This window comes from Bombus vosnesenskii, unplaced genomic scaffold, assembly GCF_011952255.1.
Source record: "Bombus vosnesenskii isolate JDL3184/JDL3185 unplaced genomic scaffold, Bvos_JDL3184-5_v1.1 scf7180000013295, whole genome shotgun sequence".
NCBI lineage: Eukaryota > Metazoa > Arthropoda > Insecta > Hymenoptera > Apidae > Bombus > Bombus vosnesenskii.
The window spans coordinates 3,554,348-3,572,670 of NW_022882946.1; the positions used below are offsets into that span (position 1 = coordinate 3,554,348).

The 18,323-nt window shown below is 37.3% G+C and overlaps 1 protein-coding gene across 3 annotated transcripts in view; it reads right to left on the minus strand.

The window, feature by feature from the left end:
• Positions 1–9,743, minus strand: part of LOC117233418 (calcium/calmodulin-dependent 3',5'-cyclic nucleotide phosphodiesterase 1-like) — a 208,193-nt gene extending 198,450 nt beyond the window's left edge. Inside the window, exons 1-2 of one of the 3 annotated variants that reach the window (XM_033493723.1) lie at positions 9,439–9,743; positions 6,308–6,825 (exon numbers count right to left, since the gene is read on the minus strand). In XM_033493723.1, coding sequence (XP_033349614.1) covers positions 6,308–6,332 — 25 coding nt within the window. In that variant the 5' untranslated portion in view covers positions 6,333–6,825; positions 9,439–9,743. Of the gene's footprint in view, positions 1–6,307; positions 7,033–9,438 lie in introns of all 3 variants that reach the window. The other 2 variants (XM_033493725.1, XM_033493722.1) reach the window with 2 other exon arrangements.
• Positions 9,744–18,323: the final 8,580 nt, after the last annotated feature.

Here is an 18,323-nt window from a genome sequence, read left to right on the forward strand (position 1 = left end):
ATGAACTCGAATTATACACAGCAAACTGGTTGTCTCCCAACGAGTTTAGATAAATGAAGTTCTGTTGTACTATTTTACAAAACTATGAAATATATCCTAGAAGAAACGATTTCCAACGTGGTAAAAAGTGTCTAAATGATACGTACACTCGTATTCATACACACAGATACGAATCGAGCAGCTTTCTGAACAAGTAACTGCCAAATGCATTGTTGTCTATGTTTTCTAATGCTTCTAAGTGTCTTTTAATCGAATAATTTTGTCGTTTGGTCGATAAATATCGCTACTTTTTATCGCTGTTGTAGATCAAAGAACCAACACACGTGGTAGAAAATATTCGAAAAAGAGAGATTCCACCAGAATGAATTTCAAAAGAATTCAAGTAACAGTGGAATTAAAATTCTACAGTCGTAATTCTACCGTCGCGTCGATTTGCTTTCTGTTTGAGTCTCGCGTTAACAAATTGTCAAGGATTAAAGCCAATTCTACGCGATTTGACTGTGGAGGATTCGCGTTAATCGGTCGTACAGTGTGCTTCGCGAACTTCAGTTGTCCAGCAATTTCACCTCGCTAGAAAACAATAAAGAAAGGAAAGTCTGCGTAAACGTCTACTCTGCTTCACCCTATTTCCGTGTTACGACTTTTCTTATGCCGGTAGAGTTATTTGAACCAGTCCCGGAGGACGCTATTAGAAATTTTCGACACGTAGCACTCCCTCGTCAAAAGAACAGAATGGAACGCCTCATAGAACGTTATGAGAACGTTCGCAAATAGTCGACACGAAATACGAAGCTCTATGGCAGCCCGAAATGAAATTTATTACCACAATACAGTTGTAACTTGGGAACAAGGTCAGATAACAGAAATGTTTGCACAATAAACATGTTCTAAACTTTCTTTTTTATTCGGTTCCGATGCAACCCCATTGTGATTGAGCTCGTATTTCACGATGCATCCTGTGTTATTCGAGTTACATGCGTCCAATAACTCGCATAAGCAAGTTAATATATTTTCTAAAGGTTGACTGGTTCAGCTGTTATTATTAATGAATACTTAAAGGTTTCTTGTTAGGATTTCGTGTAGAATAGATAGATGCTATTTGTACGTAAAATTTGTACAATAATGTTCATAAGTAGAATAAATAGATGCTATTTGTTTGGTGGTAGTTTTACGTTTGTTACGTTTATTGCAGAAATAAAGTACGCAGTGAAAGGAAGAGAGAACGTTTGAAACCTCGTTTAGACTTAAACAACGCGTGATATTTGCATTTAATTTGAAACAATTTTTTAACGAAGCTCGTTGGATTACAATTAAGCCACCGTGAAACGATAGAATCAAGCGAAATCGAATCAACCTGCGGATTAAGACGAGAGATTTGAACCGCGAGTTAATACAATTTTTTACAAAATATCGCGTGATGATATATTTTCTAAATTCTTTTCCAAAGCACAAACAAATATCGTTTTACTTGCTTCTATCCGCTTGATTAATTATAAATTAATTATAAATAGGATCGTTCGTAATAGCGATTCTTTCATTTATTTTTAGTTTGTAAGCATTAGTCGCAATTACACAACGCATCTAACGTTATACGCAAGATCGTAAATGAAAGCTTTTCAACGCGATCCAGTTAGAACGCTTGTGCTCGGAAGTTCGCAGTTCCAACAGCCGAGTTATGCTGTTCTCGATAGAATTGGAAAATTGATTTTCTAACATCGCGCGGCATTCAGCATCTGCCCAGAATGAGTTAAACTGTTCGACTAATGAATTGACCTTAGTCTATTAAATCTTGGTTCGACGGGACAAACTCGTTATTGCGTCGATTCGAGAGAAGTTAATGTCGGAATCGAAGTTCCGATGGCAAGTACGTATGTTCGAAAGCGTTACGCTTGACTCGTTCCATTGTTCCTTTTATCAGCCGTCGTATCTAGACGTTAACTGGTTTACATCTTAATTTACGTTTACATGCTCTGGTTAAATCCGTGTTTTATCTGGAGATGAAATAAATTAAGTCGACGTGTGGGAAATAACGTGGCCTTGTAAAAAGAATATTAAATTACAAATTGATCATTTCGTTTAAAATATTCCGGATAAATACAAGTATATCGGATCTTTCAAGTTCGAGGAACGTTGTAAGTTACAAAGAATTGCGTTCTCTTTAACCCTGCTGTTGTAGTTGCTTCCGTTCTTGCATTTCAGTTTCGCCTTAATAAAATAAACCGAGGCATAGTAAGATATATACAGCGTAAATTCACATAATAAATTTGACAAACAATTACATAACAGTATCGATAGTATCCAACAATAATAAACTCGTATTAATGCCACGCATATAATTACGTACGTATCTTGTACATTCAAGGGTAGCGTGTCATAATTAATATTACGATCGTTTACGTAGTAATATTAATTATTGTACGATAACAATAATTTAGTATTATCGTTTAATTTATGTCGGATTTGAGCCAATAGATATTTTATTAAATTTATTCTTAAATAAAGAATTGACAGGATCAGTTGCACAAACAATTATGTGGTAATATTGGTGGCATCGGTATCTAATCTAACAACGATAGCCTAATATATATACTAATTGCATTAACGTAATTAATAGTAGCTACATTTTGGTATAATTTCGTGTAACTTGTATCGCAATTGAATAAAAACGATATACATACGGCATCTTCTACTCAACCAAAACTTCAAACATCGTTAAAAAAATAAAACAAAATAGCCACGATTGGAAGGAGGATGGAAGGAGGGGAAAAATGCAAAAGAAATGCATTTCATCGGATTAAAAAAAAAAAAAGTGCCGGTTATTTATAGGAAATCTCGCGTGGAAGGGTCCGGGGTCAGTAGTTTAACCTGGAGTCGTCGTTTAAGTGAATTAGAGCTTCGAAGTAAATAACAGAGGTCTATACGACGTGTAAAGGAAGAGGCGAAGAAAGTTCGCACCGCGGAAAAGATTTCTCGCGAAGTACCGTCCATAGAATAGAATTTCAGCTCGAGCCAGACTCGAGTCGTCAAGTTATTACGAAGTTAAAAATTAAACATCCGTGATCGATGCACTTTGCTTTATAAAATACTATACACCCAAGAGAAAATGATTTTTGCTCTTAGTCGAATCTAACGTGGCTGACAACTTGAGGGACAGATTTAAGAAGACTTTGAAATTTCTGATTGATTCGTTGATGTTCTACGTACACGTTTCAACATGAATGATTGTTTCTAAACGAATCTGGCATTGTCGAAAATTTGTAAAATTTAAAATTGTCTAAGAATTTGTCCAGAATTTGTTAGCTGTGCTATATGTTTTAACGTAAAGAATACCTATGTGCACTTATTGGGGACAGGGTTAGAGTTGAAGAGCTTAAAAAGATTGTGTTACCTGGTCAACTTATCCCCTCAGTAATACCATGTGACTTGGAAATTTGTACGATGTTCGAAGACGTACTTTACTACGCTAATGTTTACGTGTATTCTCTATATTGCTATTACTGTTATTAGTGTTCTTTTTACAGTTTATTATTTCGAAGTTCAAGGTCTATTAAGTTATTTAGTAAATGCGATTTTTATAAATACGACGTGCAAGAAAACATCGTTCGTTGGTGATGCTTCAAGAATACATACGTCTATATCTCCATGTACAGGGTGGTGGGTAACTGATGGTACAAGCGGAAAGGGGGTGATTCTAAGCGAAAAAAGAAGTCGAAAATATAGAATAACAATTTTTCGTTCGAGGCTTTGTTTTCGAGAAAATCGACTTTGAATTTTCGTTCGGTACGCGTGCACTTTATCGCGTCTCGTTATAACGGATCTCACTGTATAAAAAAAAAAGATTTTTATTCTATATTTTCGACTTCTTTTTTCGCGTAGAATCGCCCCCTTTCCGCTTGTACCACCAGTTACCAACCACCCTGTATAGATCTTCGTGTTAAATGTTATTTCGTCTAGTACTGTCATACTGTCACCAAGTGAACAGTTTCTTCGTTGATCTCTGACCGTCATACGTGTTTTTAAGAGAAATGTTTAACCATCTACGTTTCCGCCCAAACGAATAAAACTTCAATTACAGCAGGTTAAAGTTCGCTTTTCGCGCGTAATGTGCGCTACACACAAGCGTGATTGAAATATTTGTAACGGAATCGGAGATTCTGCGAATTCAATAAACTCACGTTGAACCTGTCACGTTATAGTTCGAGAGCGATCGAAGTCAGTTTTTTATTTGAAACTTCCACGAGGTGGATATTTATAAAAGTGTCAAACGCAAGAGAAATTATGGAATACCAGACCCTACAAGAAACAGTTGAATATTTCTACTTTTTTCTAATTATACCAACATATACCGTCATGTATTTCAATTTAATTAAAAACGAACCGTAGCGAAACTTCTTCTCGAATAACCATGTCAAAGGAAGTTAGGAATATAAATTGAAGTTATTTATTTCATTGGAATTTTTTCACGCAAACGTTGTCCTGTTAGTCGTGTTACTCCGATGGCATTATTGCGTTAAACTATTTTGTTTACTAGAGCAAAGAGCTTCGACTCGCTGTTTCAAACTTCTTCAAACCGTAAACGAGATTTCCCGATACTTTGGAATTCCTTCAAAACCATATTATCTTTTTCAAACCCTCAATTATATATATTCACGATCGTAACTCTTTTATTACCAAAAGTTTCTGTCGATGAAATGACGGTGATTTACATTTTGTACGTTTAGTTGCTCATATCGGTTAAAAGTCTTTGCGAGTAATAAAAATGATAAATACGTCGTTTTTCTTTCAAACGTTTCCAACTATAACGATAGAATATCGCGAAAACAATTGGAGATGTAAAATTTTTAATATACTGCACGAATAATTTCCGATAATCACATTGTTGTGTATCAGAGTCGTAGTTTAAAATTGATTTTTATTTCAAAAATTCATTCTCCGAGATAATAACAGTATATTTTCACGATGCACTCTTCACGTTGCGACAACTGAAAGGTCGGCTTCTCAAACAAAAGGTACGTGATTCAAGATGGTAATAATTTCTCCCTCTAGCTCCGAATAGTCTCTAGAGACAGAAATTATTTTCCCTTGTTTAACACGTATTTTCAATTAAAACGCAAAGAGGACTTTCCAGTCGGCGCAACGAGCTCTAGATTTAGCGCATCCGCCGCAGCTGTATCTTTCTGTATTTCACCAAAATTTCCAGCATCACCGTGATACTTCTACGAGCTGCATGTAACAAGCGTAAGCGCCTTTCGCATCATCAATATGTATTACGCTGTCGTTTGGTAAAAAGATGCACAATAGCCTGTGCCGATCGTACGTATATTCTTATGTAGATTACATTTTATGGTTCCAGTCATGTGACGTGATAAAAACACGTAATTTAATTCGACATGGTACAGACGTGTAATTTAATTCAATATAGCAGAAACAATGGTGGCGTCTCGAAACATTATGAATTCAACGATTCTTGTAATTTAGTTGAAACATCTTTCGTGTAATTTAAGATCCTCATGCGCGAGTTACATGCAATATATTTTTACGCGTTTCATTTGCAACATTATATTGCAACGATAAACTACCGATTCTCTGACATATAACGTCATTCAAAAAGTTAGAGTTACTTACTCTTGTTCTAAATTCATAGCAGTCGGAGCATAATGTTAACGAGATCTTCTTCCTGAGTCTCGCGTAGTTTATATAACGGAGAAGTTGAAAATTATTTAACTCTCCTAATAACGTCTTAACCACAATTATACCAATAATTTACACGTATACGTAATTTACATATACGTAATAATTTACAACTGCAAACTTTTGGATGACAATATCTGCGACGATGCTTGTGTATTACAAAAGCATTTTAACCCTTAACTACGGACTTTGAGTATAGTATAGTATAGTATAATAAGTAATAGTATAATAAGAAAGTAATCTATTTTCTTTTTTTCTCTGTAACACAAGAAATGCACGATCACTGCTACAAATATAACATAAAGCGAAAGACGGTGCTTCCTTTTTTTCTAGAGCTGCTGAAGTAACTGTAAACTTAACTCTAAAATGCAAAACCTTAGTACACCAGGAACTAATAATTCATCTAACAATTAATACTGGATCAACCGAAAGCTGACATTCAAAGTTCGTCTTTACGCATAATGTATGCAGCTAGAATCCCTAAATTAACCTAAATTAACTACATACTCGACGATGAAACTGCAACGTAGTTAAGGGTTAAGCAAGTATATCAAGAACTCTGGAAGAACAGTGGAAAGTTGGATAGGAAAACGCATACGATAGAGACGTCACTTACCTTGCCCATGCCTGTCCTTGTCCATTTCTCTCGGATTCGGCTGAGAGTGGTGGTATCGCGATCCCCTCGGATCACTGCATCACGAAACTTTCCAACTTCGATCGATCTCGGATCTCGCACGTTCTGGCTCGCACGAATTATTTCCAAACGTTGTGCGCATCTGTCGTATTCGAGGAATCGAGAGGACGGGGCCGTACAGGTGGCGGAGGTGGGACGAATTTTACGTGTTTACCAGGAGGGAAGGGAAAACAGAGAGATACTGACATAAGACAGAGAGCGTGAGACAGAGACGGAGAGAAAAAGAGACAGTGAAAAAGGAGGCAGCCGACACCTTTGACAAGCAGCGCAGAAAATCATGCAGATCAGCCGGCGCACATCCTGCGATATTTATATCTAATCAAATTAATCGACCGAGCCAATGTTGCAGCACGCCCAATGGGCGCCACTTCTTTACTTTTCTCTTTTTATCGAAATCCGCTGCTCAAACCGCGGCAAGGATCCACGAGGAACAGCTTCGTCTGATCAACAAAAATTGACGGAGTTAATCATTATACGACGACGACGATGAACCCATTTTGTTGAAACTGGACCGCGATCGACAGCAACATCGACTAAATTCGTGCGTATCTGTGAAAAATTCGCATATTTTATTTTAAAGAACGAATGGCAATAATTTCCACTTCGGCGTTCACTGCGAAATCATCCAGGTTAGCTACGACGAATATCTGTTCGACAAACGAAGAATGAGAAGTCAGTGAAATTACACGCCTCTTTACGCTAGCCTCGTGCACCGAAGGATCACTTTCACGGGGAATAAGCGCCAGTTAAGACGAATTTTTCATGTTTCTGGCTTGTTTTAGTTTCCTTTGTACTTCTCTGAGTGGTTGAATAGAGAGAATCGTAGTAATCGAAGGAATACACGGTCCCGTTTCGTGCAAGATCCGTTGCACGATGGAAGAGCCAAAGAGGCGCGTCGCGACACGAGTCTTCGTGATTTGCTCGAGCAGTTGTTGACATCGTTAACAATGGACACCCTTGAATCGCCTTCCACCCGTCCGCCACTTTCGAAAGCCGCGTTTCTCTGTCAGAATCCTCGTTCGCGTATTTCAAATAGCAATTTTTTTCTCGGTTTATTTAAATCGGTTCGAATCGCTTGTCTCTTCGAGGAAGACTTCAGCGAATTTCAGGATTCGCGAAGAATTTTCGCTTTTCTCGTTCGATGCTATACACGTTAACGAGTTACTAAACGATTTGTTATACGTAACTGACTTACAAACTTTATATTATAACAAGGATGTATAAATAAATACGTCGAATATTAATTCAGAATGTCATGTGAGATTGCTGCAGAATTGTCATGGCACGAAACCATTGTAATTATGTAAAAACGCTATTGTACGATTGAAATTTGACTAAACTGGAAGCCAAATATTAATTGAAAAAGTTGTATGACTAATTTCCACAGAGCTGAATATTCCTAAAGAGTCTTTCGAATGTTCACACCACTAAATTTACTTAATTATGTAAGAGTACTATTAGACGATTGGACATTTAATAATCCGAAACCTAATGATTAGCAAAGAGGAAAAGTTTTTATCAGCCATCGAAGACCACGAAGAAAACGAGACTGGATATCGAAACTAGTAATCGAAGTTCTATGGATCAAATAAAAGTTAATATCGAGAGGTTAAACGAAAGTTCTGCATTAAACCAATCGAACTCGGGTAAAGAAACGAAAAAGATAGAAAGAAATACGTTGAAACGTTTCTATTCCTCTGTGGAGTATGAAGAAACCAGGAAAGAAAAGAAAATTTTTAAATTTTTAAAAAGAATGTTTTTAACCCGGTAACTGGAGAAGCCGGGTAACCTGTGCGTCACGTTTAATGGACAGGAAAGTTTCTGCGGATTTTTCGGTGTTCTTCGTGCCCATCTTCCCCCTTTTAGGCAAGTTTTCTCCGCGAAAGCGAACAAAGAGAGAACTCGATCCGATCCAAGACAAACATAAACGGATTAAAAGCTTCCGCCTTGTAACCAAAGACAAAGGAACCACTGTCTAATTAAAGCTGTGTTACATATTTCGAGCCTTTTCAGTCTCTCCTTGAAACACCACGGTGCGCAAATACGAACTGTCACTTTTAAGGAACAGGATAATTACAAGGTTTTGCGTTTCACTGAAGAACCGGTGAACTCGTTCAGGGATTAGGAAATGGCTCGCAGCAGTCTAATTTCTGAATCTTTAATTACACGAATGCCGAAGCGTAGTAAACGTGGATCACAGGAATTTATTGTCCCGAGAGAACGTTAAAAGCCTCTGTTCTTTGCTGCCACAAAGGAGAACCGAATAGAGGGTAAGTCTTTCTAAATAAAAGAGGTGGAAAATGACATTTTGTAGATAGTCTGTACATTGTATGTACATGTATATATGTACAAGACTCTTAGGAGCCGAATTGATCAACTTCACGTTCAGTCAATTTTCACATCACGAAGACTGAATATCTTACTTTCATAAAACTACTTATCGCAAGGTAAATTTTCTTATTTCTTTACTTATGAAGTTGAGATTACTATTGTATTAAACCAGTTTATATACGGAAGATTATCGAAGATATCCGCGAAGTAAAGTATAATTACAGCGAATTTCGAAGATAATGCTCGTCAGATCGTCACCTTTTTCTCCGTTTGTGAAATTATCGAGTCAATATAGTTTTTAAGCGATTCGTACGACTATAAGAAATCATCAAAGAAGTCTACGTATACAACACTTTCATACTGTTTGAAAAATCGCCTCTCGACACGACAATCCTCAAGAAGACGCACGATTTTAAATAACAACTTAAATAATAAGAAGAAGAAGAACAACAACAACAAAACTAAAAAAAGAGCAATCTCTTCGAACGAAGGTCAGATAAAAGAGACGACCAAGATGAAGCGAAATGAAAAACCGGTGATAGCCACCAACGCGGAAGAAAAGCAGCGAACGTGGAACGCGTGGCTCAGTCCACGGCATGAATTTCGAAAAGCAATGTACGGCACACGATCAAAGAGTTGTAGCAGTTCACGAGGTAACGATGGATGGTCGGGGTAAACCGCAACATCTCGAGCGTACAACGGTGGAAGTGATTCAAGGGTACCGTTGTTGGATCCACATGTATGTACGCGTATCGTATCGCAAACGATGCGACGATCGAGGACGAAAAAAGCGATATATATATTATAGACAGTGGTGAAAGGAGGCGATGATGGCAACAGAGTCGAAGAACCGAGGGTTGATCAGACTCTGGAGATCGCGTAGTTGCGCGGGAAAAATTTCGACTTGGTCGCCGTTGATTCGCGGTGATTTTGGATTCGCGCGGTTTGATCTCGCGTGGGCGGGAGAAAGTGTACTCCGCTGGCAAGATGCAACTCGACGGAATGACAGTGGCCTACTGAGGGGCCGACGCGACGCGACGCGACGCGCGGAACGCGGCTGACGCGGGGAACCCCGCGAAAATCTGACGTGCGTGCGCAACGCGCGCCTCCACCTGAGTCGCCGCGACGCGCATCAGTTTAAAGCTTCGTTCACACCGTGTTCCTTGAGCTTTCCGCGATCCTCGAGTAACTCTTCGCGCAGAAACATAGGGGAAGAAGGTGATAAGTTGTATATCTTGCTTCTTTTTCTTTTTTTTTCCTTATATGAGAGCAAAATTAAATTTTAATAGGATATTGGTGTGCAGATCTGAATACTTTCTTCAAGAGATCTGTAGCAAATTCGATCGTGAATTATCATAAACTTGATCGAGATAATGGATCTGTTTAAACATATTCGCGTCACGAAGTCTACATCAGGGTTGTACATTTATAACGAAGCGAAACTTGGGCTATAATTAGGTTGCAGGTGTTCCGCAGTGAATCTAGCCCTATCTATAATGAGCTTATACATATATGATTTACTTGTGTTAATCCGCCTGTACCTATGTAACACCGATACAGGATTTTGGATAGCCGATCTTAGTTACGAGATTCTAAAAAATTTTCGTTTCTTTTGAATCTCGAAGATTTTCTTCTCGAATGAGTTGGAAATAACTGAATGTAAAAACATCGTATTGTAGAAGCTACTATACAACACAAAACTGCAATTCCAAAGGTTCCGCGTTTTTCCACTTTAGTGTTGAATTTGAATAAGAAAATTATTATTAAACGTTAAATTTTGTTAGGCGATATTTAAATTAATAATAGAATTCAGTGTAGTTAAATTTTAGAATATTATTGTAGAACGTTAAGGAGATCGATACTTTGATACACATGCTAATTACACTATTTATACTATCATAATTCGTAGACAAAATAAATAATAGCAAACATATTGAACGTATGAAACTTTCGCTAGAAAATACATATATTTGGCAATGTGTACTTCCAAACATTTCACATAAGAACTTTATGCAAGAACTTTTGGCAGAAACAAGCGGACTAAAATTCTAAGCTAGTCAAACAAAATTCAATCGTTTAATCCACGTGGTTCCTTAAGTTTCCTTAATACTTTGAATATAAGCTTCCGTCAAACTACTTGCCCGAGACACTGGGACGTTCGATCGGTGAAACAACTGCATAAGCATTTCCAAGCCTATTTGGCACTAGGATACGTTTAAAGCTACTAGATCATTCTCGTGTTTGAGTAAATTGCGAATAAAGCGTACGTTTGGTCCAACTTATAATTTCCTGAAAGTGTGATTTTTCCTCTTGAAATCATGAAAATTAGATTAATTTTTGATTCATTAAATAGAATTTTTTATTTATTAAAAGCCGAAGATCCTTCGAATAAAACTTAGTATTGAATTCAGTATTTTAATTCTTGCTTTTTTATTATTCAAATTTATATTTCAAACACAGATGAAACTGATACGAAAATATGATTAAATTATATATTACTTTATTTTATTGAACAATTTAAAAATAAGGTTCTATTATTATACAGAAATTATCACACAGAAATAGATTTTTCTACGTGTAAAATCCATTTCAAACATCATTTGCAAGTAATCCTCCAAATTATTCGCGTAGAATCTCAATGTGTTCTTGCAAAATCCGTCTAAATCCGCGTCTTTCTTTCATCAATTTCACAAACATTTCCAAGTAAGTCCACATAAAGATGGAAATAGATCGTTCCATATAGGTCAATAAAAATATTCGCTAAAAATATCGCTCTCTCGAGTCCTCGATATCTTCCTCGTCCTTGACATTCAATTCGCGCCCTTGAATGCTGAAGAATCGTGGCTCCTTTAATCAATTCGTACAACGCGCAAGTAGTTGAAAATTCATCGACAAAATCTGTCACGACATGCGAATCAAATCAAATGGAAGTCAACTGTCGGAAATGCTGTCGTCCGTGTAACACATTGTAAAGTCGTTTTCCGATTCAGATGGAAAACCGACCACCTGTCGTGTACCAAACCCTGTTTTAGTCAGGCTATAACCGGGAAAACTCGAAACAATTCTCTAATCTGCTCCCAGGTAGAAATTACCACGCAGTGAAATACGAAAGTTTGGTGAATCGTTCAGTCGCGAACAAAATTCTATGATTAGGTATTGTGCTTCGTACAATGGGCTTTGTGGCCAAAAATAGTATGGAACAAATACGCATTGTACTCTGTGAATGAATGTCTCGTATGAAAGGTAACTGGAATATGTAAATCAAGGAAATTGTAAGTTACGGTCGAACTTATTCACGAATGGTTGGAGAAAGTTTTCGTAACTTACGTAATTTCATTACCTATGTTCGTATATTGATATTTGATAGTTTAATAATTATTAATGCGAAACTGGAAGAACTGGAATACGACATGAAAATGTTGAAAACGTTGAAACGCAGTTTTTAAACATCTGCAAATGAAATGTATACGAAAAACGAAATATCAATTCACGTTTTTCGAGTCGTTTCCTTTCACCGTCCCTTTGAAGTTCACGCAATGACAGCGGATTTCTTATAATCGATACACATATTCGTAAAAAGGGATTTTCTCTGTCACAGAAATACGATGGTGTTTGAAGAACAAACCTTTTTCTTTCGGTATATCCGAACGTTTCAACCGTTCAGACGAAAAAAACATTGAAAATAATTATCACGACTTTAACAATGAATATCATTGATACTTGACAAAATATGGAACATCATGTCGTTGCCATTTCTGTATCATTGATCGCTATCAGCGGTCTTCTCTTTGATTTATTGCAACGATAAAAATAAATTGCCGTCATACGTGGTTCCAATTGGAAAGTTGTTACGTACTTGTTAGAAGGTTGTACGCGTTCATACGAGCTAAGAAATTTAACGCATAAACAACGATTATTCGAGCAACTTTTATTTCACGATATAACATGACGAATGCATAAATTACGATATTATATATAATATTGAATTCTTTATGAGATTTCTATAAATTTTGAAACATTTGTGTGTCTGGAAAGCTGTCAGTTAAGCTTGGAATATATTAAATGTTTGATATCAATAGTAACATTCCATGACAATGTTAATATATGCACTAACTAACCGGTGAATGGCATAATGGGAAATTTAACATACCGTTAGCTATGCAATACGTAGAGTATAATAGAGGCAATGTAAACTGAAATATACTGTGGCAACGCATATCTAGGAACTAACATCAACTAATTGAATACATTACCAAAGCTGACCTTAAGTTACAAATAATTTATAATTGTGAAATACAAAACGTGATTTAAATTTATGCGCCGTTTCCAAAATTAAAGAATTCTGGTGAAAGAAGTTGAAGCATATTTATATTGAAAGTACATTAATTTCGTTAATTCTTAATTTCTCTAATTTCTCTCTAACTGCATGAACTCTTAAGGATCGTCGTAGATGAAATTTGTTTTCACATTGTCACCCCGTAATCGTTCTGTAATAATATCGTAATATTATTTGTAATTCATCTAGTATTAAACAATAACAAAACGTTCCATTTCTTCCACTTGTTCGTCTGCACTAATTTAAAGAAAAAACACGTACTGAAATAATGCATTATGGTCTTTAAGTGCTAATAGAACGAAATGATGAAAATAACAAAAATTGTCTAATAATTGACGTTAATGCAAAGTTCTTTCAATGATAGATAAATCGTCCATGAGCTCGAAAAACACATACTATTTATACCCACTTCTCGTGAATCGCAATTACTCGATGTTGCGGGAAACACGTTGCGCTTGTATTTCGATATATCTGTCGCATCATTGTATCAACTTTTATAACACCGACGAAACTTTCAAAGAACAAACTTGAACCAGTGTCGAACCTTTCCAATACCTGGCGCGCCACACTTCTTTGAAAAAATGTATCAAGGACTTTCTGTCGTAGATTGTGAAAGATGCTGGAAAAAGTTGCAAGGCGCTCCTATACAGGCTATCCCACGTAACTGAGCCAGGTTGAATCTTTAAAAGAATTTTTTAATAAAACAGCTATTGCAACGAAAAATTGAACTACTCCTGTGATTATAACGTTGCATGACTCTAATATACTGTTATATGTATTATTTTATTATATTTATATAACTTTATATGTAAATATATACGAAATATATAATATAATTTCAATATTCCTGGCGATATAACACAAACCAATTACGTGGAATGACATGTATATCGTGATGCGAAGATACAGATTAAGAGAATGTATAATGAAGCGAGGAGAATGGGCAAACGCAAACATCGAGAGAGATGGATTAGAAATCGATATCCATGAAATTTTGATCGACGAGTTTACATATTTTCAACAGTAACTAGCTGTGCGTATAAATTTCCGTATAATATTTAATTTGGAAAATAGATGTGGCTTTAAATGTTACATTGTCTTCTAAACTGTGAAAAATCATCTTCACGAAATGGAAGAAGAAATAAACGAGTATACAGTGACTTACTGAATGGCATGCTGGATTTTGTATCACATGCAACGATTATCATCGTCAAACTATCAAAATTTGAAACAAATCCGAAAATGTACGCAGAAGCTAGAAAACATAGTCTTCACGAGGGCCAAATAATTATTTAAATTTAAACGATCAATTATGCATTATATTAACGAGCCTTGATATTTAGTGGGACTGCTTTTAGAACAACTATTTAAGGTAACTTTATTTACAACAACTACTTCGTAATATTAATTTCTTACTAAGTGTATGCTTGTAATAAACGTCTTGTAACTCTTACATATGCTCAACCCTCTCATAACACAGTATTTCGGAAACACAGTTTCGATACAACGCGGAACGATTTAACCGTAGAATTCATAGAAGGGTCGACTGTGCATTTAAAAATTGGTATCAAATAATACTAATATAAAAGCGATAATCTCACAGTGGACGAAATTTCAAAAATTATCGCTACAACGCGCATACGGTATTCGCCAAAAATTCCTATGACAAGTGTCCAACTATTTTCGTGAGTCGTTATATTCGAAATTTCCTGTGCGAACGACATATGAAAAACGATATCCTAAATCATCCAAGAGGTCGACCATCTCTCACTTTCAATTTCCTCCAAGAAGACTGATATTCCGTTCCGATCGAGCAACCGACCAACCGAGGGGAGAAAAAGAACATGAAGCATCCTGGTTATCGTGGTTCGCCGCAAATACGCTCAACGACACGGCGGAGAGAGATCGAGCGGGTGTAACGCGAATTTTCTAATCGAAATAATATTCCGAGGCCACGTTGGCCGCCCTTTTGCCCGCCCGCCGCCCCCGACGTCTACCGATCACCCCGAGAAACGTATATCTCGAACGACGAAGATTGCTGAACGTCAGAAGCGACCCCGTGGCAAAGGAACAGAGAGAGGGTGCCAGCCGTGGGCCCTAGATATTAATACGTGCACGACGCCGGTTCACTTTGTCGAGCAGTGGCGTGTAAGATCGGCTCTCTGCCGCGGGTACCCTCCAACACACACCGACGACACTTTGTCCCTGTTGCAAGGTGAAATGCTAACTAAAGGGGATGTTTTAATGGCAACGATAATAATATGACGCGGTGCCGTTGGCTATTCCTAGACCGATGCCGGTGAAAGCGCATCTTCTGTGTCTTCGGGGACAGAAAATAAAGCGAACACCTGATCGAATTGACGAACTGCTACCCAACAGAGTTATGGTTACGAGGGATGCATATTCGGACGAATGAAACGTCCGAACACTATAACGTACTCACTCATTGAGATCTATGTGCGTACATTTTTCTTGAAAAGTCTTAGGACATTTTTTATCTTTAATGAAATTTTCATATGTGACGTAAAATGCGAATTTTAAGTAAAACCCGTGTCTCGCTAAAATCGTTAGTACGTTAATAACGTATAATTTCTTTATTATAGAAACGTTATTTCTTCGTCTCTCTTTACTTTATTCGTTCTAATTTTGAAGTTAATAGAGTAACTATCCTGGGACTTTTGAAGGATGGGAGTACTGCGTACATATTTAATTACATCAACGTCAGGATGTTAAATCCTCCGAATACGCACCCATTGTAACCATAGCCTAAGCCACTGTTCCGTTCTTTTTTCCTCTCTAATTTCATCGAGTTTTATCTTTTCGTTTTACTTTCTTTTCCTTTCCCTTTTTTCTTTTTTTTTTTTTTTGTTTTTTTACGATTCTGGTTCTCGTTTCATTTCTCGTTCTTTTTCCGGCGGGCCACGATTTTATTCCACGCATCTCACCATGAAACGACCATTGGCGGACGGCTGCATAAAATCCGGCTCAATGAGTTTCCAAAAGGGGCGGCGCGATTAGGCGCGCCCGTGAAAGAGCCCGCGCTCTCCCGATCTATCGAAAAACCGGACGGTTAAAATGAGCCGGATCATCGAAACTGCGGCAGTGAAACGCGTCTCCGGCGTGATTCCACGGCGATCCGCCAGACTTTAGGATTTTCTTTTATAGTTCTCTTGAAAGCGAGAGTAGGTTAAGAGGGTAGATAAAGGCGCGGTTTTATGAGGTACACTACGTTAAAATTAATTTGATGAAGCAAGGTTGCAGACGTTTATGGATGTTTATAAATGTTTATAGAGTGTATTTAATGGTATACCGAATTTTTATACGAAAAATTATGCTTAGGTAAAGTTATGTTTAGGTAAAAGTGTAGGTGACCCTCGTGTCTCGTATTTTGATATCTCCTCGTATAGAAGGAAAGATTCGTAGATAGAAAAAATTCTGCGAAATGTTAGTAAGCATGAGAAATATCTTTAGGGATAAAATTGCTTATGATAATCCGCGTACGTATTTGGTAACGACATTTGACACTATAACTTTCTCGATATCTTGCACATATTTTTTCACCACCCTGACACGTAGAATCGATTTTCCAAAAATGTCCTACATATTTATAGACCTGTATATGAAATAATAAGGTGAAATTATACAAAATAATGTGAATAATGGTAAAATTATCAGATACTTTTTTTTTATCAAGTACGTCATACGAGCAGTTATACAATAGTGCATAATCACATAATTTTAATTATAGGCTACTTATCTTTAACGAGTTAATTAAAAATAGAACATTTCTTTACCGAGAGGGAAGCGCTAGATGATAAAGCATTTCATCGTGACTTCGTCTGTTCTTTTTAACAATGTAATGGATATTTATATTCATATTTATATTGTTATCTTGTATATTCTTTTATATTTATATACCATCATTTTGAGCAACATGTTTTAATTAAACGTACAACATGCGTAGGCACATACGTCAGTTCTAATTCAGCCTAAGATTTTCAAACAAAACTTTCTTTCGTATATACATTCACAAGGCATTGTATCGCGTTTTTTCGTCTCTGTAACCAACGGCTCTAAGAAGAGGCGAATTCTCTATCTTTATTCGCATTGACAATACCAACAGGTGACACAGAGCGTAATATTTCAAAATAAACTCTTCAAATTCTCGCCCTTGCAGGAACTTATTGCACTTATTGGAATAGATGTATATTTGCTTCGATAAAGAGTAACTTAAGAATAACTAGAACACGTGAACGTGATCCACTTGGATACCAGTAGACTTAAAACGTTCCCTAAAAGCATTCCAGCGACGATTCCGTCCGAAGCCATCCCCTTCAAGTGGCTTTTATATTCTTAGCAGAGCGAAACACCCTCTACGCGCACAATAGAAAAGCCCATGGTCGGCAACTCGTTCAAGATCAACAACGTGTTCGTGTCGCGCAAACAAAGAACGAATTTGCAAACATAAAATCGAAGGAACTCACAGTTTCGCTCGTGCAAATTACAAACACGATTTCCCGAATGTAAATTCGAACCGTTCCTCGATCAGATTTGCGTGATGTCGATCTATAACGACGCTAGTTCGTTTGTTCCACGGAGGAAGAGAATCGACACGGAGGGTTTTTTTTTTTTTTTGAATGACATCCCAAGCGGATACGCGCGGAATTGGTCGTACGCGCGATCGCGATCTCGTTGCGACAGCGTGGGACGTAAAACAAAAAGAAAAAAAAGAAGAAGAGAAGGGAAAAAAAACAAAAAGAATGAAAGGAGAGGAAGGGGAGAGGGAAAACGAGGCGCGAAATGGAAGGAGGGCTCACAAAACGTTCGAACCTGTATTCAGGACTCGCGTATGAAAGTGCTCTCTTTCATGCATTTCAGCTGACCTCCAGTCGTGCTATTAACGCTAAAAATGGACTGCGAATACGACGGTTTTGAAGTCATATCGCATTTCCCCTCTCGCCGACATCGCGACAGAGTGAAAGGAAACGTTTGGAAATCCAGCGTGATCCAAGCGGCGGATTACTTTGATCCGGAAGGACGCGTTTGCCAGACGATGGCTTTGTATCGCGTTCCGCTATGTTTTGGCAAATTCACAGAGAAGTTAACTAACCAGACGGATGATCTAGTTCCCTTTAGAAGAGGCAGAGAACAGGACGAGATCGTTTTGATTTCCAAAAGCTGATACTCGCGTTGTAAAATGGTAGCTACGATATCATGAACGAGATGAGTTTTAGATTAATGCTCCTGACGATGACTTTTAATTGAAACAAT